Below are 23,173 nucleotides of genomic sequence, written 5' to 3'. Positions count from 1 at the left end.
TTACAGCTGATTTATTCGATTTCGCTTTCGCATGTACTAAAACCGGTAGTTGACCGAACGCACTTTTTATCAGACGTACATGTTGGACAGCTAGCGCCGTGCTACGATTGCCCAGTGGTTCACCATCATGGAGCGCATAATGCTTTGCAAAAATAATGGTAAATACCTTCACTTTATGCATTCCATGCAGGAGAAAGCTCATTTTTGCAAACACAAACGATCTGGGTAGTACAGGAAAGAACAATTTTCAAAACGAAGACACGTCTTTCTGCGGCACTAGTGCTCTATGACGGCGAACCAGAGGGCAATCATGGCAAACCTAACGTAAAAAACGCCCAGCCGTTGGTCATGTGGAGGTTCCTAAGAATTATTTACACTCTCGTGCATCGCAAGCCCTGAATATAACTAACGTTTACTTGTCTAGGGTTTTGTTAACGGCGGTAGATGCTTAACCTCCGTGGTTTAAAAAGGATATGGAAGGCAAATACGTTGTGCATTCGGCAATGACATCTCTTTCTGACTAGAACTGGATGTCACCGTAGATTGTTGTTCGCCTCGAAGATCATCCCCACGAACGGTAGACTGCTCAAGACTCAGTTCTGCAACGGTATTTTCTAGTATCGTGTCAATTCTGTGCTTTGTATCTAACCGTTACGGGAGAAGAAGGTTCCTAGGGATCACTGAAATACTATGGCCGCTGGAGTTTACTACCTAGTCCTAGAATAAGCTACGGCGACGGTTTCCAATGTTGATCCATTCTACCGGCAGCTCGGAGCGTTCCTGCATCGGTGCCGACTTACACTCGGGGATCTTCGCCACACGCTCGCAGCGGCGGCTCACGCGCCAGTAGACGTATCCCTTCGGGCAGCGGTACATGCTCGGTTGCAACCCAGACCGGCCCTGGGAGCAGCGGAGGAACGTCGAACTGCACTTCTCATCGTCGATCGCAAAGTGTCCATCCGTCGGGCACAAGGGTTTCATCGAACCAAGTTGCATCTATAGCAGGGGTAAGAAAGCACGTTAAACGTTGGTAGAGCGGTGTGTGTCCGTGTTCAGTCACTTACTACTGGTTGTTGACGAGTGGTACGAAGTTGCGATCGCCCCATGCTCGCGGCGCAACGCTCGTCCGCTTCGGTAGGTTCTGTGCATTGCGTACGATCAGCCTGGTAGACGGTGTCATTGGGACAGCTGAAGACCACGATGCTGTAGTCGTAGCTGTTCGGTTTTTCGGTACACTGATAGAAAAGGTTGCAATTTTTCGGATGACGCTGGAACCCGGTTGGACACACGAAGCGGCCCTGATCTTCTTCCGCTGGCGGACAGGAGCTGCTGCACCCTGCCGGGCATTCTTGCGCCGGTTCCGTGGTAGATTCCATATTCTCCCCAGAAGTGGTCATTTCTTGGGCGGCGCTAGTAGTCATTTCTTGGGCGGCGCTAGTAGTCATTTCTTGGGCGGCACTAGTAGTCATTTCTTGGGCGGCACTAGTAGTCATTTCTTGGGCGGCACTAGTAGTCATTTCTGCTGCAGAGGAAGTGGTCTCCTGGGCCATGGTCGTCATCGATTGTCCTCCTGTTGTGGTCTCTCGATCTTCGCCGGCCGTGGTCGTTTCCTGCGCACTACTGGCTGTTGTGGTTTCCTGCTGTGCGCCAGTAGTGGTTTCCTGTTGGCCAGCGGATGTCGTAGATTCTTGTCCAGGCGTGGTGGTAGTTTCCTGTGCCTGGTTCGTAGTGGTCTCCTGTGCTTGAGCCGCTGTAGTCTCCTGTGCGGACATAGTCGTAGATTCTTGAGCCGCCGATGTGGTTGATCGGTCGGTTGATTCCTGGCCTGCCGCCGTGGTTGTTTCCTGTGCAGAGGCCGCGGTGGTCGTTTCTTCTGCCCCGGCTGTCGTCATCTGTTGCGTCGTCGTTTCCTCCTTACCAGCCGCCGTAGTTTCGGACGCTGCGGTCGTCTCGGAACTCGCTGCAGTTGTCGTCTCCTGCTGGCTAGTCGATGAAGTGGTGGCTTCCGTTGGTTCCGCCGTCGTTTGCGGTTCGGTTGTCGCTGGTGGGTCGGTGGTATTCGCGGCTGGTTCTTCTGTAACGGAGGTCGTTGATTCAGCGCCGGACTCGGTCATTGCGGATTTGGAGCAATCGCGAGGCGGTTGTACACTGTCCTCGTGATTACAAGTATTTACAGCAGGATCCCAAATGGTTCCCTCAGGGCAGTCGAAATGGAACACGGAGAAGTTTTCCCCCATCCCGTCCCAGTCAACACAGCGGTAAAACTTCATGCAGTCATCCGGATTGGGGAAAAACCCGGCCTCCGTGCAATTTACTGTTGTCTTTGGAGAAGACGAATTTGAGGGCGATGATGATGATGATGATGATGGTTCCATGCTGGCGGTGGTGGACTCAGCGGGTTCGGTTGAGGATTGCATGCTTTGAGTGGTAGATGGTGTTGTTGATGATGTTGAGGCGGTGGTGGCGGTGGAAGTGGTAGTGGAAGGTGTTGTTGATGATGTTGAGGCGGTGGTGGTGGTGGTGGAGGTAGAGGAGGACGTAGTGGAGGAAGAGGTTGTGCTAGAAGTGCTTTGAGATGATGAGGGGGGTCGTGTTGTTGTTTTAGTGGTTGATGTTGTGGTTGAAGAAGATGGTGTTTGGGTAGTGGTGGAAGATGATTGTGATTGGTTAGAAGTGTTCTGTGTATTACCTGTTTGTCCGCCACACATTTCGACAACATTTTCATGATTACACGTTTGCAGTTGCTGATCCCATGCGGTACCTTCTCCGCAAGTAAAATCGTACTTGGTAAAGCCACCCTTGCCATTGTCTACGCATCGGTAGAACATGCGGCAATTCTTGGGATCCCCCATAAAACCTTCCTCAGTACACTCTCCAGAACTGGAGCTCATAGTCGTCGTTTCTTGGTTCGTCATAGTTTGGGTGGATGTGTCACTACCGGCTGTGGTCGATTCTTGTCCCTGAGTCGTGGTCATTTCAGAGGCCGTCTCGCCGGAAGTTGATTGTGATGATGTTGTGGTTGTTTCTCCGGCATTAGTGGTCGTTTCTTGCCCCGGCCCAGTGGTCATTTCCTGAGAGGTTGTGCTTGATTCTTGGCTCGCAGCAGTCGTGGTTGTGCTGGTTTCTGGAGCAGAGGTCGTTTGTTGGTCAGGAGCAGCGGTGGTGGGTTCTTGTGCAGGAGCTGTTGTCATGTCTTGCCGGGAAGTAGTCGATTCCTGCGCAGAAGTTGTAGTTTCGACTGCGGCACTACTTGCTGTAGTTTCAGTTTGACCAGTTTGTTGTGTCGGTGTTCCGGTAGTGCCCTCCGTTGCGCCAGTTGTTGTATCGGTACCGCTCGGCTCTGGTTCGGGCTCTGGTGGCCTATCAGCGCCACAGTTGGGTATCTCATACTCGTAGTTACAAGCCTGTTTGCTATCATCCCAACCGGTTCCTTCTGAGCAAGTGAACTCATACTTGGTGTAACCTCCTTTGCCATTATCGACGCAACGGTAGAACATCTTGCAGTTAGTTGGGTGTGGCTTGAATCCTTCCGATTCACATTCTCCCGATGACGGCGTGGTGGATGTTTCGGTTGCCCCTTCAGGTGTACTTGATGGCTCTCCAGTCTCGGTGGCTGATGGAGTAGCTCCGGCGGTTGTCGTTGAAGAGCTTTGCGATTCAGTGGTTTGTTCTTGAGCGTTCGACGTTGTCTGTTCTTGAGCATTAGCTGTCGTTTGTTCCTTTCCAGCTTCGGTGGCCGAGGTGGTGGTTTCTTGTTGTGGAACTGTACTTCCGCTGGTGCTCATAGTTTCCTGACTCGGTGCGTCTGTTGCACCCGTGGTTAAGGAATCCGGTTCCGGGCTACTCATTGCTTGCTCCGTGGTGCTCGGCATGGATTGCGTAGAATTCTGAGCCGGAGGAAGGTAAGTGTTTCCAGGGCCAGAAGAACTTCCCGGATACGGTGATGAAGAAGATTCTCCACTTGTGCCACATTTTGAGTTTTGTACGGACGTAGGATGGTTGCAAGAAAGAATATCGTTATCCCAAACGGTGCCTGGACCACAGGTAAACTCGTAACGATCGTACCCTCCATTGCCATTGTCAACGCATCGGTAAAACTTCTTGCAGTTTGTTGGGTGTTCCATAAATCCTTCCTGTTCGCACACACCATTGCTACCTGCAGGTACGGCGGGATTTTGGGTAGTGCTTGTTGTTTGCTGACAAGGTGGAACCGTGGATGTGGATTGCTGCGCAGAGCTTGTTGTTGATTCCGGTGCTCCAGTAGGTCCATCCGTACTATTTGATCCGCCAGGCCCGTTCGGCCCACTTGAACCGTTCGGTCCATTGGGTCCTCCCGATTCATTTGATCCCGCTGGTCCATTAGGGCCGCCCGGTCCATTGGGTCCTCCTGGCCCATCTGGACCACCATTTGGTCCATCTGGGCCATTACTTCCATTTGGACCACTGTCAGGACCGTTTGGTCCATTAGGACTCCCTGACGATCCTGACGGTCCATTAGAAGATCCCTCGGGACTACTAGGACCGTTTCCAGTTCCGTTTGGACCGTTTTGCCCACTGCTAGAATCTCCTGTTCCGTTTGGTTCATTAGGAGATGATTCCGGCTGAGATACCATGCTTTGCCCACTGGACTTTCCACAGCGCTCATTTTGAACAGCCCAGTCATGGTTGCAGCTAGCAATGTTATCGTCCCAAACTGTACCATCACCACAGCGGAACTCATATCGGGTAAACTCTCCGTTTCCGTTAGAGACACAGCGATAGAATTTCTGACAATCATTCGGATCGCCCATAAATCCGTCCTCCGTACATGCTGGTGCCGAACCAGAGGACGGTGGCCGACTGGTAGTACCGCTTGCACCTTGGGTCGATGCCGACGTAGTACTGGTGTGTACCTCATTAACCGCCGGGTCCGTGTTTTCGGCTGTGCTGGGTGTTGCTGTGGTAGTAGAAGTACTCGGTCCAGAAGAGGGCCGTTGCGTGCTACTAGAAGGTTGTGCTGAAGGAGAAAGAGTTGTAGATTCAGTACTCTGCATTACGATTGTGGTGAGCATTGTGGTTTGTGTCGAAGGTGTTTGTGTAGTGACGGGCATCTGGGTCGTTGCATCTGTTGGCGATGCAGAAGAAGGTGCTTGTGTGGCTTCGGTGACTGACAGCTCATGTGTAGTGGTTTCTTGTGAAGAAGTTGCCTGTGTGGTACTTTGTGGCGGTGTTGTTGTAGATTGTGTGCTTGTGGATTGTGTTGTAGAATGTGTTGTTGAGAAGTGTGTTGATGAAGATTCGGCTGATGTTGGGTTGGGTTGTGGAGAAGTAGTTTCTCCACTAGTTATGGAACCTTCCGAAGTAGAAATTTGTGTACTTGATTCACCTGCTCCGGCCGAGTGTGTAGTGTCTGTTGATGTAGGTGACTGTGTAGTGGAACTTTCTGCAATCTCTTCTACGGTAAACGTAGAAGGTGAAGTAGAAGCAGATGTGGATGCCGATGTGCTAGATCCCTCGGTAGAGGATTCTTGTGAAAGTGTAGTTGTGTCTATTGTTTGCGATGCTGTTGTGGGAATTTCTGATTGAGTTACTTGTGTAGTTTGTGCGGTAGTATCTGTGCTAGACAGTGATTGTGTTGGATGTGATTCCGGATTGCTTGTACTCGATGTTGCTTGTGGACGCGACGGTTCGGTTGTGACACTCTCAGGGGTTGATGTTTGTGTTGTTAGTGTTTCCGTGGAAGAAATTTCTGCGGTGGTTTCGTGTGTTGTGCTTGGTGTACTTGGCGTATTCGTGGTAGGTTCACTAGTGCTACTCGGTTGTAGAGTGGTAGGTGTTTGTGTTGTAGAAGGTGCACCCGTAGACGATTGAGTACTCGGCGAAAAAGATGTTTGCGCTTCGCTAGTGGGGATTTCGGAGGTAGCGGTGGTTGTGCTAGCAGTCGTAACAGGACCTTCAGGCGAGGTCGTAATCGCAGTTGTTGTTACAGCAGGCTCAGTAGCAGAATGCGTCGTCGAAGAAGACGTTGGTGCAGCTGTTACTGAAGAAGTGGTTGGTTGGGCCGCAGCAGTTGTGGGAACATCAGTTACAACATTATTTTGATTGTTTTCATTAGTGTTGGTGTTAGAGCCTTGGTTTTGTGTAGTCTGGCTTTTTGAGTCATCGAACTACTTCCTTGCGTCATGTTTTTGTCTACCGAACCATTGGACTGGCTGAATGACTCCTGGTTGACCACATAGTCGCTCGCCTTCATTTGCGAACATCGTTCGACCGCACTAGCGTGGTTGCAAGAACTGATCCGGTCGTCCCAAGCCGTTCCATCACCGCACCGGAACGGGAGCTTATCGTAGCTGCCGTCCCGGCGGGAGATACAACGGTAGAACACCTGACAATCGTTCTGATCCCCAACGAAGCCATCTTCTTCACACGGTACTCCATCATCTACGATCGGTTTGCTTCCGGACTGGGCGTCACTGGGCTGTTCCGTAGCGTCGGATACATTACCTTCCGGATTGACACTGTTTTCACCATCACCCTGGTTGGACCCTGCCTCGTTGCCAGCCATCGGATCCTGTTCGTTCTGCTGCATGGCCGGTTCCGGTTCTGGTGCGGCTGCAGGTTCCGGTTCCGGTGCCGGTGCGTAGCCCCCGCCATCGATTTCGTTGCCGCTCTCACGGCACTCTTCACGGTCCGCATCGCGTGGATGCACGCAGACGTTATCGGTCATCGAAAACACGGTCCCCGGTCCACACCGGAATTTGTATGGCGTTAGATGGTCACCTTCCTGCACGCAGCGATAGAACACTGCACAGTCGTTCGGGTCGACAGCGAATCCTTCTTCCTGGCATTGAAACTTGGCAGCTGAAACGATAATTTGTGTTGTGGGTTTTAATGTATTTTTTCATTTATTTTAGAAAACAATTTCGTTATCATGTGTATCGACAAAGCCAGAATATTGGAAGTAGTTCACTTCAAAAGCGACCTACTAAGCGGCTACTTCTGACGGAACCAAGATGCCTTGAACCGTTCGGCACCGCTCTGTCAGTCGGCTGGACTTTGATGCAATCGACAGTAAATCATTTCGTCGGCAGGCGCCGATCGGTCTGCCGGACTGAAGCATTCGGCACGGGTTTAGCGTGAGAAAGACGACCCAGCGTAAATTACATCACCACTGCGAGCGAGCTTGGACCAACTGCTGGTCCCGTGAGGAGCTGCCCGTGACGCCTTCAGGCTTGGAGTGTGTGTGCAGTTTGCCCCAGATATCTGCCACGATCGATAACGCTAAATTAATGTACTTGAAGCCGAGTGTCCAGGAGAGTTGTTTAATTGGATTGAAAGAATCTTTTGCAAACATCGCTCCGACACTTCAAAGCGTTTAAGGGAAGAAAAACTTTTACACGAGCGACACGCTTCGAAACACGAGCTTGCAGCTTGCTTGATGGTACGAACGAGATAAGCGAGGCCAGCAAAGACAGAGAGAGAGAGAGAGAGAAAACGAATAAGAAAACAAACAGCTGACCGACGAGGGTGTCGATGAAGAGCGTAATTGATTTCTACGTTCCCATCGACGGTCCGGTGTGTGTTCCTTGACGGCAAGGTTTCGTATTCTCGGAGCTCGCCGGCCGTCGACAGGACCAGGACGGGTGGCTAGATTTATTTTCCGTGCCATTTTTCCTTTTTTTCCCCTCGCTTTGGCACTGGTCTACCCCACCACGACCCCACGGTGTCTGGCTGGGCGGTCGGCTCACAGGTTCTATGTTTATCGAGCAAGTCAATGCAAACACCTATCTCAGGTGCTGTCAGGCGCGAACAAGATTATCCCTTTATAACAGTCAATAAATCAGCCGTTGAAAGCGCCGATCGCCCTTCGCTCTCGGGAAGGCCGCCCCCCGTGCAACGATCACGGAGCTCGAGCTCCAGCTGTTGGCGCTGTGCGTCGCCAGGCATATCTTTCCCTCGTTTCCCGAGCATCTCTTATTTATGCGTTCGCAACACGATAAACCTAATTGGATGTCATCTTCGGCTTTTCCATCATTGCACTCGCCCCGATCCTAGGGGCTCGGGGTCCTAAGTCGGGGAAAAAGTTCAAGGTCTGCGCACTCCACGGACGCGGCACCCCGACACACGATCCGCGCCGTTGCCGTGCCCAGTTCGTCGGTGTACCGTCTTCAAACGGGGGCTTAAGATTAGCTGCATCCGAGCTGCACACGGCACACGGCAACTCCTGGAACCGGGATGACTGACGACTTGTGTGCCCGTGCGTGTGTGCGCGCGTGAAGGGAGACGGATTAATGGTGAGGAAGAGTGTAAAAAAAGGTACCACGTACCGGCACCAATTTCCTGCCGAGAGCTGCGAAGGAATACGATACCTCCTGGCCGGGTGTCCCGCTCGTCGTCGTCGTCGGCAGTGACAGGGGAGCAGATTAGCGATTGATTAAAACGTTTCAATCTGCATAAATTTACACCTTATTGTGTGGGCGCGGTGGGCGCGCAACCGGTAGCCAAGTAGCAGCGCCGAGAGGTGTAAATCGAGGCTCATTTAGCGCGATAAGCGCGCGACAAGAGGTATTTAGATAATGAAGGGAGGGCGCCTCTGCTTGGGTGGAGCTCGGCCTGGGCTGCTGGGCCAGTTCGCCAGTTTTGAAGGCACTTTGATTGAGAGATTAGAATAATTGAACAGCTTTGGTGTGTTTTTGTTTATTTTCGCTCGTTGGCGCTCGTTGGTGTCCCCGGTCGTCGGAACGGGGGCCTGTACGTTACGGCCTTTACGGCGTACCTTCGGGCCGCGCTGTTTGTGCGCGAAAGACGAAACAAATACCGTCAAGGATCGTGCCAAAGTGGGGCACAGAATATGAAACGAGCCACCGAATGGTCTAATTTGGCCCGAGCTCGAGAAGGGACGGGCCCTGAAGGGAATAGGCGGCGTTCGAATCCCCATTCGAAGGTGCGAACGCATGAAATTGAATTTTCCACATGGTTGTGCGCCGTTGGACGGCCCACACAATAGGAGTACGGACGTGAATGGAAGTTTTCCACCTTTTTTTTTTGGAGCTCCTCTTTTCGGGCAGCGCATCGATTAGAAATGTTCTGCGAAATGTGAAAATCGTGAACGGACGAACGTGTTTTCGAAGAGAAAACTCCCTCGCTCTCTCTGTCTCTCTCTCTCTCTCTCGCTCTCTCTCACTTTCTCTCTCTCGTACGCAGTTGTTAATCCTGGGCAGCCATAACAGCGCCATCGCTTGGGTGCAGATTGTATTATAGGAAATTACTTTCTTAAGTTGTTCGCGTTATCATATCGCTTAGGTCTACCGCACTCGAGCACCCGGGACCGGTGAGGGCCTGTTCTCGGAAAAAGGGGATGGGCCCCAACGGCAAAGTTTTAATTTGTACTCGCTGCCGGAAGTGCCACTCGACGACGACGGAAATCACCGAGGAAAAGTGGCACCGAAATCGACTTTCGGGAGTTTCGCGGGAGTTTTTTTGGTTTTGTTTTCGTCTTCCATTTTTTGGTCCGGTTAGAGGGCTGGCGGTCTCGGAAAGAGGGCCACGCGCACACCAGGCTTAGAAAGCCTTTCGGCCAGCGGCAGCAGTGCGTGTGCGGCCGATTGGGTGCGTTTGGGTCGGGTTTCTTCGGAGTGTGCAGTGCACGGTCACAGTGGAAAAGCGCACGGAAAGTGTGTTTCCCGAAATCGGTGCGTATAATTTGATTTGAGAATCCTTTCTTTGCCGGTTGCCGGAGTTTGTGTTCAAAAATGGTGGACGAACGCGCGTTGCTAAGATACCGGTGTGCGTAGCACGTCGGAGCGTTACCTGGATGTACGCAGTCGGACGAGGTTAAAAGTTCTTCGGTAAACTCTGACACTATGCTCTGTCAAGGCGGTTACTTACCACAGCTAATTCGGTAGTGGTCCATCGGAAATGGAAATTCTGACACGGAATCGTTCGAATTCCAAAGGAAATTCTGACACGGAATCGTTCAAAATGTTGTTGAAAACCTACGCCGACCCAATTAGAACACAACAACATATATTCAACATATCGCGCGATGAAAGAATTGGTGGTTCAAGCATTATTGTTGTAGCTTGCAAGATCTGACACAAGTGGTAAACATTCCGGATGAAATACTGTCGGGACGAGAAATGTTCCCAAAAAGTTCATGAAAAGCTAGAACTAGAACTAGAACTAGACTAGTTCTAAATTCTAGTTCCAACTCAGAAAATTGAAAAAGGCTCGATACTCACCAGATACTGTCACTTTGTATGATTTTTTCCTTTCGTGCAAAACGTTTCGGGCCGATTAGAGTTGATTGAGATGAAAATTGGAAAAGGCTTCCAAACTCAATTCGGAAGACCAATCCTAATTGGCCCGCACAAGGCATAAGCCCTCAGAATGGCCTCGTCATAAGGTGGTTAAGATAAACTTTTAATAACAATCCAAACTCTACGTAAATTTGGGTGTAACGCAGCCATTGTTATTTGGTTTACTGAGAACGAATCGGGTGTTCTAAGTTATAATTAACGGGTTCATCAAGAACCAAAAACAAACGAACGTCAAGGAATGTAGCAATCAAACTGCAGTGTACCGAGTTCATCTACCAAATGTTGCGGGTGGAGACTGCTGGCGAGCCTTCCAGTTTCCAGTTCCGGCCCATAAGTTGTGCGGATGTAAAACGAGCGCCGTCGTTTCGCGTCGTTAATTTACGCGCATAAAAAGTAATACAAAACAACGCGCCAAAAGGAGAACAAGAATCCCAAACTCAAACTCCCAGGCAAAACTGCACCGAGTAAATAAAGACGTGTCAACCGTCGGTACGGGCAGCACCACCCATCTGTCAGCGCCACGGAGAGCTGCAGGGCCCACGAAAGACAATTTCTCACCAGCATTAAATCATAATTCTCGTCTTAAGCAGTATGCCTATTGCTGTGCGCCGTGCTTCGCGGCCGTGTTTCCTGCGTGCCGGCTCATTTTCAGCTTCCGTTCCCCGTTGGTTATTTTCCAATTCCGGCGCCCCAGGCGTCGGCTCGCTGCGCACGGAGCTTTTCCGAGCCGTGTAATCCCCGGCCCCGGCCCCGGACCGAGGCCGAGGATTCAGCGTTGGCAGTGCAGTCGGTGAGCCCTCGCCTGCACTGTGTCTAATTTGGCACTGGCACCAGCAGCGGGAGCCGAATTCGAGCTCGCCGGGCGATGGAAGAAAAACATTCGCCTCCGCCCGGTCTGGGCGGGTTCGCGAAGCGTAACCAACCCGGGGCCCGGGCAACCGTCGCGCTGGTTAATATTATCGTTTCACTTAATGTCGAAGCTCGGTCGGACCGGCTCGGATTGCAGCGACCAGCAGCAGTCAGGCTGCTTCACCGCACCGCGCTTGCGCTGCCTTCACAGCTGCTGCTGTGCCGCTAATCCGAATCCGGCTTCCGCGGCGGGCGGCACACTGCTCAGAAGATAATAATTATTAATTTCTTTCCAGCCAGCCAGCCAGCCAGCCGGCCTGGGAGCGCTCCCCCGGAACGGGTCGACAGGCGCGCGTAGGCGACCGGAGTGGTAGGAGCGTGGGCTCGGGATTTTAGGGACGGATTTTGTAACGAGTTTGCGAAACGTGTAACTTATCACTTGGCCCGGGGCGAGATGCGAGAATGATAGTCCGCAGAGACCTACCCGTACCTAGCAGCAGTAGTAGTGCCCGGGAGGTACCCTAAAGACACCGGCGCACCATTTAAGCGCACATATCCCCGGCCCCGGTCCCCGGCGGGAACGGCGGCCGAACCGCCGTTAGCGGTGCATCCGAGGGAATAAATTATTAAATCAGATTATTTATAATTGTATGATATTATTTATTAGCTCCGGCGTCGTGTGACTTGTTCAGATTTATTCGCCGGCGGGGGCCCTCGTCCCCTCCGCCACCGCTCGGAACGGCTCCAGAACCGTCCGGATCCCGGAACGGATGTTTGCGTTCTCAGGGTGTGAAAACCGGTGGAAAGTTTGCAGGCGATCCGATGGTGGTAGCGGCGATGGCCAGCCAACATTTCCCACTTGGCGAGGTCGTTCGAAAGATCCTGATCCCGGTGCCGGGGCCGGTGCGGTCCGGCGGTTGGAACAGGTTTACATAGGCGCAGTGCCTCCGGTGGCGATTATGAGTGGATTTTGACGAAGCGCCAACCAAGCCCACGGGTCCGTGGCCCGTGCGAGATGCGAGCGATTTACGTGCGAATGTGCGCAGGCGGGAGCGTCACGCTGTCGCCCCACCCGACCCGATCGCTCCCACCGGTGGCCGTGGAAATGCAAATGTAGCCATTTCACAGTGAAGTGAAAATGCACATCAAATTGGTCCTTGCTCCGCTTCGGGTCGGCGCGTGGGCGGCTCCGGCGCAGCGGGCTGGTGATTTATTGCTGTTTGTTGCTGGTGAAATGGTATTTTGATCTGAAAATGTGCATCATAAATCAGGGCTTTGATTGAATGCGAAGGAGCGGCGGAGCACCGGCACCGGCACCGGCATCGGCTCGTGGCCGAATCCGACCGCAAATGGGCCCGGTGGAAATGATGATTGTTTATTTTTCCCCAAACGCGCTAACGGCTCGATACGTTTGGGATCCGGGGCCCGGCCCCCAGGACCTGGGTACCTGCGGGCTGTGGTGTCCGACTTCGATTTGTAGTTCACATTAGAAGCAACCCAGAGAGAGATAGAGAGAGAAAGAGAGCGAGAGACAAAAATAAACGGGGTGCGGGCTTATATTTTACAGCAGCCCGTGTTACACTCACCAGTCAAGCGAACCGTTTGCCGGTGATGAATCGTTTATTACTTTTACACAATATTTTTTTCCAAAGTTGGAGTTGCAAAGGAAAAGTTTATAGAAAAAGTTCAACAGCTTTAATGCGGAAAGAAGTCAAATCAGTTCAAAGGCGCCTGATTTTAACTCATGTTATACACCTCAACAAATTCGCTACAAACTATAGACAGACCAGTTTGTGGGCCTAAAATCTGCGATAAACTTCGAAATAAGTGTTGCACGGTGCAAAACCCTATGGAAGAAATCAAAGCCCAAGAATTTTGTGTGCAATGAGATGTACTAAATGTTGTGTGATGTTAATATGATCTCATCTTATTCCCATGATTACGACTAGCTAACCCTGACCAGAAATGCGGGCTGGTACTGCAGGATGTTTACTATGAGTCTACGTATGTAACCACTACGTCATTCCCAATAAAAAAATCGAAAATTTTTACGAGAGGCTTCACCCTTTAAATGTAAAATGTATCTAAAACGAAGGAAATCAACAGAACTTCGAATGAAAAGAAAGTCTCGAAGCTATTCCAGAAAAAAACACTGCTAACATCGCCATTACTCGTGTGGCCGGAGCGCTGTCGAATTAACGGACGACGAAGAAAAGCCAAGCGGCTCACAATAACAGAGCCGAAAGTTATGCTCCCCCGACGTATTGGGCAAGTTTCGCCCGAAACGGCGAACCCACCAACCCTCGAGATAAAATACTTTCGATTGAGCCATAAAAAAGGGGTGGCAATGAAAAAGTTTTTCCCGAACCGAACGGCGCTGGGAAGCGGCCCCTAAGAAAAAAGAAAAACGACGAATAACGCTTCCAGGAGTAGCCAGCCAGCCGGCGCGGTCGGTCGCGGAATAGAAAAGCAATAAATATTATAGGTTATAATTCATCTTTGTTGTCATATTTCCGTACAGTGTTGTCATCGTTTGGCACTTTAGCCCCGCACGCCGCGCGATTATCGCCGTGTGCCGACTTATCGGGCAGTCTAAAATTCGGTGAAAGCCTTTCGTCCGCCGTGAAACTTTTTCAAGGAAACGCACCACCGGCGGAAGTTTGCTCCACGCCGAGAACGACCCGCTGCAGGACCATTTTGGCCGGGTCGGGTCGCACAGCATTAATTGCTTCCACGCGCGACAGCTGTTGACGACTTTCCACACTCGCCCCGGTGGTTGCCACGTGTGTGGAAGAAAGTTAGAACCAAGTTGCGGACGCAGCCTTTAACTTAATCTCACACTAGTAAGCTTGTTCGCCACCCTCTGTTGGGGGGTTGTTTTTGCCTGCTTGGTGCGCATAAGTGTTGCGATGTTGCTCTCGTCTAATGCTTCGAGAAACCCTTTTTATCTACTCCGAACGGATTGGGTTCACCGGAACGCGGTGTGGAGCCAAGTATTCCTGGGCGGGCTAGAACTTCGCGTTAATAGCTTAATCAAGTACCAAGCGCCTCACTGACGGAGAACCATAGGACAGCCACTCACCTAGGCAGAGAAAGCGGGCGAGATAAGGTTGACACCTGCAGCTATGAACCGAGGTAATTATCGTAAATGTTCATTCCGGGCCCCGTGGATCGCTCTGGTCAAGAAGCTCCCGGCGAAGGAGCCGACTCGTAAAAGTCGAACTGTGTGGCAAATGAATTTTATCGTGTGGCCCCACCGAAAAGGACACCGAACCGACCTTCACACACTTCACCGATCATAAAGACAAGCGTTCGCAGTGTTCGGTTTCGGTACCGGCCACGGCCTTAGCACACCGGAAAAGGTCGCCGGAAATGGCCGCCCACGGACTAATGCCGTTGAGTGGTACCTTCCGAAAACGGGGAGATGATGCCGATCTCCGGATCCGGAGTCCGGAGTTTGGACTACCTCGCGGGTCACGGTTAGTCACGGGGCACGGGCTGGGATTAATGTAATCGTAATAACAGTTACAATGATAATAAACCTCCACCGCACCCGTGCGCGGTGGCGGGCGCGGAACTGATACTGTTGCTGGCGCGGCCCGGGATGCAAACGGTCTCTTTCCGACCGGGCGTCGCACGTCGTTTAAAAAGCTGGCCCCCAACGGTCTGTCAACCTCGACACCAGCCCGCGCCGACTTAAGCGGTTGCTAAAGGTCGCGGATGGGCTGCGGACCTGCGTAGCGGTCCTGTGGTGCGTCGAAGGAGGTGGCGCGACCCAACCAGTGGCACTGCCAGTGCCGGTAATGATAATGATCATCGCCTCGAAATTATACCCACAATTGGCGTGGCGTGGAGTGGAGACTATTATTATAACCGCAGCCCAAGCCCACGAAGACCCAGCCCTAGCTGATGGTGCGCCAAGGATCTAGCCGCCCTCTCGTTATCACCGGCCTGCGTGCGTGGCTCCTCTTCGCCCTTGAGACGGAGGTGTGTGATTTTTCACTTCATTCACTGGCGTCTTTTTAATTTTCACTCAGTTAAAACCGGGCACTGGCGATCGGCAGTGACGTTTGATGGGCTGCGCGCGCGCGCACCCCCAGGACCGGCCTGCCGCCGCGTCCCGGGAATGTAATTGTCGGGCCGGGGTACGGGAAAACCACACCGCGTGGCGCGAAAGTGATTATTTGCCGTCGGAAGGTGAAAAACGATGATTGACGGGGAAAAACAACGCTCGAGATTGAGAAATGGAAATTGAATCTAAAGGCACCACAGATATGGGATCAATTGGTGGCTAATTGCGAAATTGATATCCCGTCCCGGGCGATGAACGAGTGGACGCATCTGGACGAGGAGCGATAGGTCCAACGATGGGATAAATAGGGAGCTCGCGTGATGTAATGCGGCACTCGGCGTTATGTTCCTCACGTTAATTGATGAAAGGCTTCACAGGAGACCCTGATCGCCGTGGGACGGAAGAGGCTGTTGCACTTTTGAGGGAGAATCCATTACTGACGGGTTTTTTAAATTAAATTCCATAACAGTTGAAGATCTTAGCGGATGGCGTAGCCCTCTGATGGCTGACGATCTGTAGAAATGGAAACTCTACTCAAAATCTGTTTAGGTTGGCCCTATTTTGTTGTTCCCCTCACTGCACTGTTCTGATAGTTCGTCGGCAGTCATTTAATTTCCTTGAAACAAGAAAGTGAGGTAACGACATTCGACAACTGCATTCGACGATAGAGTTCCATGCAGCTCCGTGTAGTATTCTCTTTCATCTCACACCGGTAGCCTGTGGCGAGCGCGACTTGTCCGGATACCTAGAACCCGATTACAAATTTCCTTATTGGAACTTCCAGCCGATCGACCCCCGGGCGGGATAACGGGCGGTCGGCGTCCACGTGGTCCTGTGGAGTCTCCGTGGAGTGTGTGTGCGTTTGAGTGTTTATCTTAGATCGGTCGTCCATTGTGACTAATTGTATTGCCGTCGTCGATACTTAATCGTCCGGCTGCGGTCTCGGCCCATCCTGGAAGGCCAGAATTCCTTGACCCCGGACGACACGGTTCTCGGGATCGGCCGGAGCTAACCATAAGCGCCGACCGCGCCGGAGTTGGCTGGGCGGCCGCCACGGCTCCGATCGTTCATTAATGAACTGGTTTGACAGAAGTCATTTCTCGCCGCACCGGGAGGATGCTACCCAGACGGATGCCTGGCCAGCGGCGATGCTGGGGTCTGCCGGGAGTGCAACGACCCGGCTGCCGGTGGCCGGACATCAGCGTTGCGTTGGGAACGCGCTGCTAGTGTGTGTCCTAGTGTATCGTTATGAGCAATTGCATTTGCATAAAACCGCAATAAATATCGGTTTTAATTGCCCTTCGAAGACACGACACGGTGTGTTGCTGCAGTGCCGGCGTTCTGCGTTTGCCATCGGTCTGGCGAGGCTCCGCCCGACCATCCCAACCCTCCCGCCTCAAAACCGTGTCTCGCTAGGCGCTTTGGGGGTAGCTAGAAAATTCTGCCGGGTCAGATCGATAGCGCCGCGACCGCGCCACCGGCGGCGGTTCCCGCAGTGACAACAAGTGATGGGCGTTGCTGCCAATGTACCGTTGTGCTGTGTGCGAAATCCGATCGCAATTCCTACCGGGCCGTGTCCTGTCGTGCACCGGGCGCATGGAGAGGGCCGGGCCCTAACACAGCGGTAGGCAAATATTATTCCGAGGATAAACACGGTCATCAATCACGCTCTAACCGTTCGGTAGTAGCCGGGGCGGTTCTTAGTAACCATTATTCCTCACTGCCAAGCCCGCCGTCGAGGTCGTCCCAGTTCTGCGCTGCGTGCGGTTTATTTATTTGCGCCCTCCGATGTGAGGCTTAGCTGACACATATTTTTTTGTTTTGGGCACCCAACCAGCCGACCATCATCCAGGATCACAAAAACGATTCAATTCCACAGTCTGGTCCGGTTCGGCGGACCAATACTGGGGCTACTCTGGTAGCGTGACTTTCGCCCCAAAAGTGTCATCAATCGTTCCAGATTGGGTGTGGGGTTAATGGATGGACGATCGTGGGCTCCGCGATGCTGGGACAGGAAGCAGATTTGAACCCAAAATGGATTCTGCAACGGGGATGCAATTTTCAATCGCTCAAATCCGGTACTCGTGGGCCCGGGGGGAATTCTTGTATTTTTATTTTTGTGTGGAACGATGGAAAAATGCTTTTACGCCGAACCGACCGGCGGGTGAGTAGCACCATGGTCGCTGCAAGGACAGTTAGAAAAGTTTTCGAAGGATGTCGGCAGCAGGTGCGGCATTGGGGATCGGAAAGTCTACCCCGTGCTGGCGCATAGTGTTGCAGTCTCGGTCGTAGAGGCGCATAGATAAATACAAAACAACAAAAACGAACTTCAGAACCGATTCCAGCATGCTTAGGTATTCGAAAGGGCTTCCGGAGTTGTCTCCAAAACTTGGGTAAGAATAAGAGGACTTCCGTGTGAATGTTGTGAATAGAAACATAAACTTTTAAACAAAGCACCGTTTCTTGGTCCCGAACCATTTCCGAAACTCCAGTGGTCAATGTGAGCCTTTCCGTTGCACGTGGAGCCGATATCGATGGCTTCTGACATTTTGCCAAATCGGTTGGCTAGATGCAGAAACCCGAAATACAGTGCATTGGGGAGAAGGCGGTTGCGGTCAGCGAAGGATGGTGAGGGTCGTCGAAAGTCTTCCCAGCTTTCGTTGGGCCGGAGGCATATTTGCGATAGCCATCGTCAGCTGCAGCCACCATACGGTGGTGCGTTTGACAGAGAATTGACTTGGACTCCGGATGAATTGATTACATTTTTTGGTATGCAGGCATTTTGACAGTTTAATTATGCTCGTTGTCTACTCAACGCAGTTCCAAGACTGTTGATGACCAGCACCCAGCTGTGGTTCTGGTACGATATAAAGTGATACGACAGAACCAATACATTCAGGTGCATCTATTTTTGATGCGTTAAGTGAAGTGCGTTAAGGCAATAAACTCACGAGTGGCACTGGAATTACCGTAAAATGGGTCCAACAAGCAAAGACTTGATAAGCATTTTGCTATCTTGTTGGTCTATTAGAAAGCTTCAAGTATTAACAAGTTAACGTGTTTGCATTATGTTGTATTGACCATTCATCGACAGCTCTTTCTTAATGCACGCCCATTGCAACAAAGGATAATCTGGTACCGCATTCTTATCGTAGATGGGTTTAAACAAATGTATTTGAGAAAATTGAAGCATAAATTACGGAAGGTAGATTGAGATAAATTTCTTTACTGCAAACCAGCAGGGTGTGGTCTATAATGAGCTATTAGAACCCAGCGAAACGGACAATATCAACCACTTCCACTTCAACAGATTGGTCAACTTTTATAGTACGCTGAGCATCAAAACAAAAACAGATGTTCGCTGTTCCTTTTCAGAAACATATTTCAACGTCCAATGGCTTGAAACGACTTGACCTTTCGAACAGAAGCAAGAATTAATGAATTCCAGTATGATCCCTGCGCAACAGGCCGGAACATGACTGTCATCTGAAACGGATCAACTCTAGTAGTCTTGCCATTCCTCCTTTGTAAAGGTCATTAACAATCGATCCCGACATTCTTTAAACATTTTTTGCCACGCAACTTGAAGAATGCGCAACAAAAACACCATCGATGGACATCTTAACTGGCGACAGAATCGAGCTGTAGCCATTTGTTTTCTGCCAACCATCCCGCTCGTCCATCGCATCCTGGCGGCCCGAAAAAGGGCAGCCGCGGGTTTCAGTCTCGCGGCCATTGGCCGTTCCACAGCCTGCCAGTGGACCGATCGTCGCGTTCAGCGAAAGGTTTCAGTCGATGTTTGTTGTGTTTCTCCTTCGACTCCGTTCGATGCAATTTGCTTGTCACATTTTCAACGGTTGTCCGCGTCAAACCGAGGCCCCTTCTGCTTCGTCCCCACTTCGCAGGCGTTACTCGGTGAGCATTCACATGCCCCCCCCCCAAGACGCCTGCACATCTTTCACGCATCACGCGCCGCGGTCTGCGAAAGAGTGATAAATAGCGCATGCGGTTGATGACGTTGCCGGGTCGGGTTGCTGAACTGTCTTTGCGATTATTTATGCTGGCGAAAATCATCCGTGGACGGGACCGCCAGCGGCAGCCGTGCGCATGGAGCGGTTGCGGTTGCGGCCCGTTGTGGCCTTGCTCAAGGTCGCCTACGTTCTCCGGTCGTGACACTCCGGGCCCCGAGGTGATGAGCCGAATGGTAATTGACATAACGGAGGCTCGCGCATTCCGCGCATACGGTGCCCGAACACGGTGCCCGAGCACTTTTCCTCGCATCGCGTGGAACGCGTGCCTCCGGTGAGAGGTTTTTGAAAACGACCGTTACAAACTGAGCCATTCTCACCTCACCACCACCGAGCAGTTTGTGGCGTGACGAAAAGTAATATCAAAACTATTAATTAAGAAACGTTTACACGGATTCGGTTAAGAGATTACGATTGTTTCAATCGTTTTGCTGACTTCAGTCGGGTTCTGATGCTCGTGCTTTGGTCTACGCAAGAAAGGTGCCCTAGTGGGTTTGATTTTGTTTTAGGTCCGATTGTCTTCACTTACCTTCCGTCGAGACGGCCAGGGCCACCATAAGCAGACCGACGGACCGGACGATCCGCTTGGTCGCCATCTTGCCGCCGGTAGGGTCGGCGTGCACCGCGTTCGCTTCAATAGGCCCAGCCCGTGCGCAGGCTGCGTGGTGCCCTTAAGCTGGCTGGTGTCTGAAACGATGGAATGCAAAGCGATGGAAATTAGTCAGTAATGTGCCCGCGAAAGGTTGCGCTACTCCGAGAGGACCGAGAACGGCGTGTGCGTGGGCGCCCATTGAGCTGGGCACATTTCGTGCCGCCGGCTCTAATCGGTGCCGCGTTTCGCGCGTTAATGCGTTTGATTATCTGCATTACACGGTAATAAAATTAGCAGCTTATCCACTCATCATCATCATCATCATGCTGGTCATACGGCCAGCGAACGTTTTGCTGCGTGTTATTGCCACGCGGGGGCGTTCGTAAATAAAGCGTCGATTAAACGTGGCCGAGTTGAATTTGCATTGAATGTGATTACAGGGCCACCGCCGGAAGCCGAAGCGGCGGGCGAGTATTTGACGCGGGCAAGATTTCCCCCGGCGGGCCCTGGCGTGCGGAAAAGCTAATTAAATGTCGTTTGACTAACCCCATTCCTGCACCGCACCGCACCGCATTCCGCTCTAGCAGCAAGAGGGAAAACTCTCTCCCACTCAGCGTTTTTTTTTTATGCCTTCTTTCGGTGCGCGGTGCCGGAAATTGAACGCGGTTGGAAGCGCGCGAGTCCACGGGCTAACCACTCGATCGGCCGTCGGTCTGAACGAAGAAACGAAGCGCGACAACAAGAACGAACAAACAGGAAGCAGAGCTGGGGGGAAAAAACAGGAAGCTGCACTTAATTGCAGTGTTTGGGCTGCCGAGGAGTGCCGAGTGTGCTAGACGGTTCTCGCGGACCGCGCGCAAAAGGATGCGCGCGTCGTCAACGTCAGGGATGGACGCCACACTGGGCAGATGAGAAAAATGGCAGCGGCGGAAAATTAATAGCAGCATGATCTCGCACGCCCGGCCGAGCCGAGGTGGTAAAGAGTAGATTAAAAAAAGCATAAATTAGAAGCAATTATTTTTTATGATTACAGCGCAAAATTACCATCTTTCTCGTTAATAATGTATCATCAGTCTTGCGGAGTCGTCGCCGGCCACTAAGCACCGCGTTGAGTGGCCCCCCGGTTTTTTTCGAAGCCATTTTTTGTGTTATCCTTGCTGGCGCGATCTCTTGGACGTGCAAATACGGGGCGTGCAGAAAACGGAGCGGACCATGGCACTGCTAGCCATGGATTACATTGGTGGATACAGCCCAAAAAAAAAAAACAAAAGCCGGTCGATCCAAAAGGATTTTCTTGCTTCGCCCTCGGTGGACTCCTCGGTCCCGCCGAAGCAGCGAAGAGTTAGTTAATTAATAATATTCGTATAACTTGTGCGCTCAGTTGGTCTCAGTTTGCTTCGGTCGGGCGGATGGTTTTATATTTCGTAACCTACATCCGGTTCCGTGCGGGTTTTGGTGGACCACCAATTAAAAACAATTCCGAGTTCCCGGCGACTGGGGTAGTTCAGGAAACCACGAAAACAAACAGCGAGAGAAACCGACAAATGGCATTCCACTTCTGTTTCGCCCGCGAGAACGCCATCGCCAGTTTTGACAGATGATAATTTTCTTGTGAGCTGTCAAATTAATCTTTACTCCTAGTTATCTTCCTTTGGCACATTTTTCTTGCGCCGCTCATCAAGAAAGGGTCTCGTATGGCATGGGAACGGGTTGAAGAAATAAAATTACGCCCCGTAAAGAACGGTTGTCTCATGGACTTAATTTATCTCCACCGTCAGCACTATCGGATCTCGCTGGCGCTCGGGAAAATGATAGAGACGTCAAGCTGGCTGGCTGACTGGCTGGGCAGGGAACGCCGGTTTGCCAAGTGGCTGGGTTGGGCTGGCACTGGGTGTGAAGGGCCCAGTTAGGGCTGCACCAGGGCAGAAAATCGTAAATTGCACAACGTTCGTCGGAAACGTTCTTAAGCCACTGGTCCGCTGGAACTGAAGGATGTGCCGACGGTACACGTTACATCACTTTATCGACTACGGTGTTTATCGACACGGCTTTGATTTGTCGTTTGCAGATCGTAATGGGTAATCCTTCATAATCCCCAGCAGCAATGTTCCCGGGGGCCATCAAGGTGTATGCTTATGGTTTGCGCGGTTAAATATTCTTATTCCGTTCGCTTGTTGCAATTCACGACAACTTTAAATTGTGACATTTACTGACCTGTGTTTGGAGGATTGTTGTGAGAGAATAACTCGGAGCAATTGCACAGGAACAAAATTACATAACTTGCAAGGTCATTACCGAAGGGTACTGCGATTATCTTCGTTCCAGTTGCAGTGAAATGGTAATTATTTCCCCAGGGCTGCTTGATCGAGCGACGGGGGACAGAAAGAGTTTGTAACATGCCATGTTTGCGCCATGATAATGTTTGTCATGCCGTCGCGATTGCTTCATTTGTCGGCGGCAGCAGCATAAATAACTGTGCAGATACGTATAAACTTGTTTGCTCTGGGCTCGCTAATCGCCTGCCACTGCGGCTACTGGTGGCCGCGCGTGCAATCACAGAAGCCGAGCCGAGAGTCGCCGGTGCTCGGACTTGCAGATGGAACTGCATGGACGCTCGGCTCAGCGTCCACCAGTCCGACTGTTGTCCTGGGACGGCCGGGACTAAAAATTGCCCACCTTGCCCACCGAGGGAACCTTCTTCAATGCCGGGCCCACCGATTGCACGCTCGGACTGCACGCGTATCGTACATTCTTGTCCGTTCCCGGGACTCCCGGGAAGCCACCGGACGCAAACGTCTTGCGACTGGCGGACGGCAGGTCGTTCAACTCTCGGCCACCTTCGCGATTCACTATTGAAATTAAAAGTAACAAGCAGGATCCCCAGGCCGCCCTCCCTCCCCGCCAGGGGTCGGTAGCAAGTTGTGGCCGAGCCCCATCGTCGAGTTGTCTAGAGTTGTCGACTGACAAACCTGTTATTGCATACCCGATTGGAGCCACGCGCTCTCTGGGCACTCGGGTGGTCAGTTACATAAGCAGCAGCAGCAGCGGGAGAGTTTGGACTTGCGCGTCGACCCAACATGACGTGGAAATCGTGGCTTAAATCATGCAACATTCTCTTCCCACCGGTTTCTTCGCCACTGGTTTCTGGGCCCCGCTGGCATCTTCGGGGCGATCTTGAACTTGGCGATGACTGACTCCGAAGGAGTCGTGCTCCCGACTCCGACGGCCACCTACTCCCGCCGGTGTAGGTGAGTGACACCGGGCTCCTCAGCGCAGACAACGCAACGAACTGTTTCCCGTTGAGTGAGCGTAGCCGCTGCAGCTCCGGCTCACC

At 51.8% G+C, this 23,173-nt stretch overlaps 1 protein-coding gene across 1 annotated transcript; it reads right to left on the bottom strand.

Annotated features, from left to right (window-relative positions):
- Nucleotides 1–641: 641 nt before the first annotated feature.
- Nucleotides 642–19,843, bottom strand: LOC128270219 (mucin-22-like). Its single transcript, XM_053007621.1, has 5 exons — nucleotides 19,777–19,843; nucleotides 6,484–6,840; nucleotides 1,479–4,996; nucleotides 1,065–1,379; nucleotides 642–996 (listed from the first exon to the last, which is right to left on the bottom strand). The coding sequence occupies exons 1-5, from the start codon at nucleotides 19,841–19,843 to the stop codon at nucleotides 718–720; spliced, it is 4,536 nt and encodes a 1,511-aa protein (XP_052863581.1). The 3' UTR covers nucleotides 642–717.
- Nucleotides 19,844–23,173: the final 3,330 nt, after the last annotated feature.

The sequence above is a fragment of the Anopheles cruzii genome, chromosome 3 (assembly GCF_943734635.1).
Source record: "Anopheles cruzii chromosome 3, idAnoCruzAS_RS32_06, whole genome shotgun sequence".
Taxonomy (NCBI): Eukaryota; Metazoa; Arthropoda; class Insecta; order Diptera; family Culicidae; genus Anopheles; species Anopheles cruzii.
Note: the sequence above shows the minus strand (reverse complement) of the source record. Positions and strands in the feature narration are given on the sequence as shown.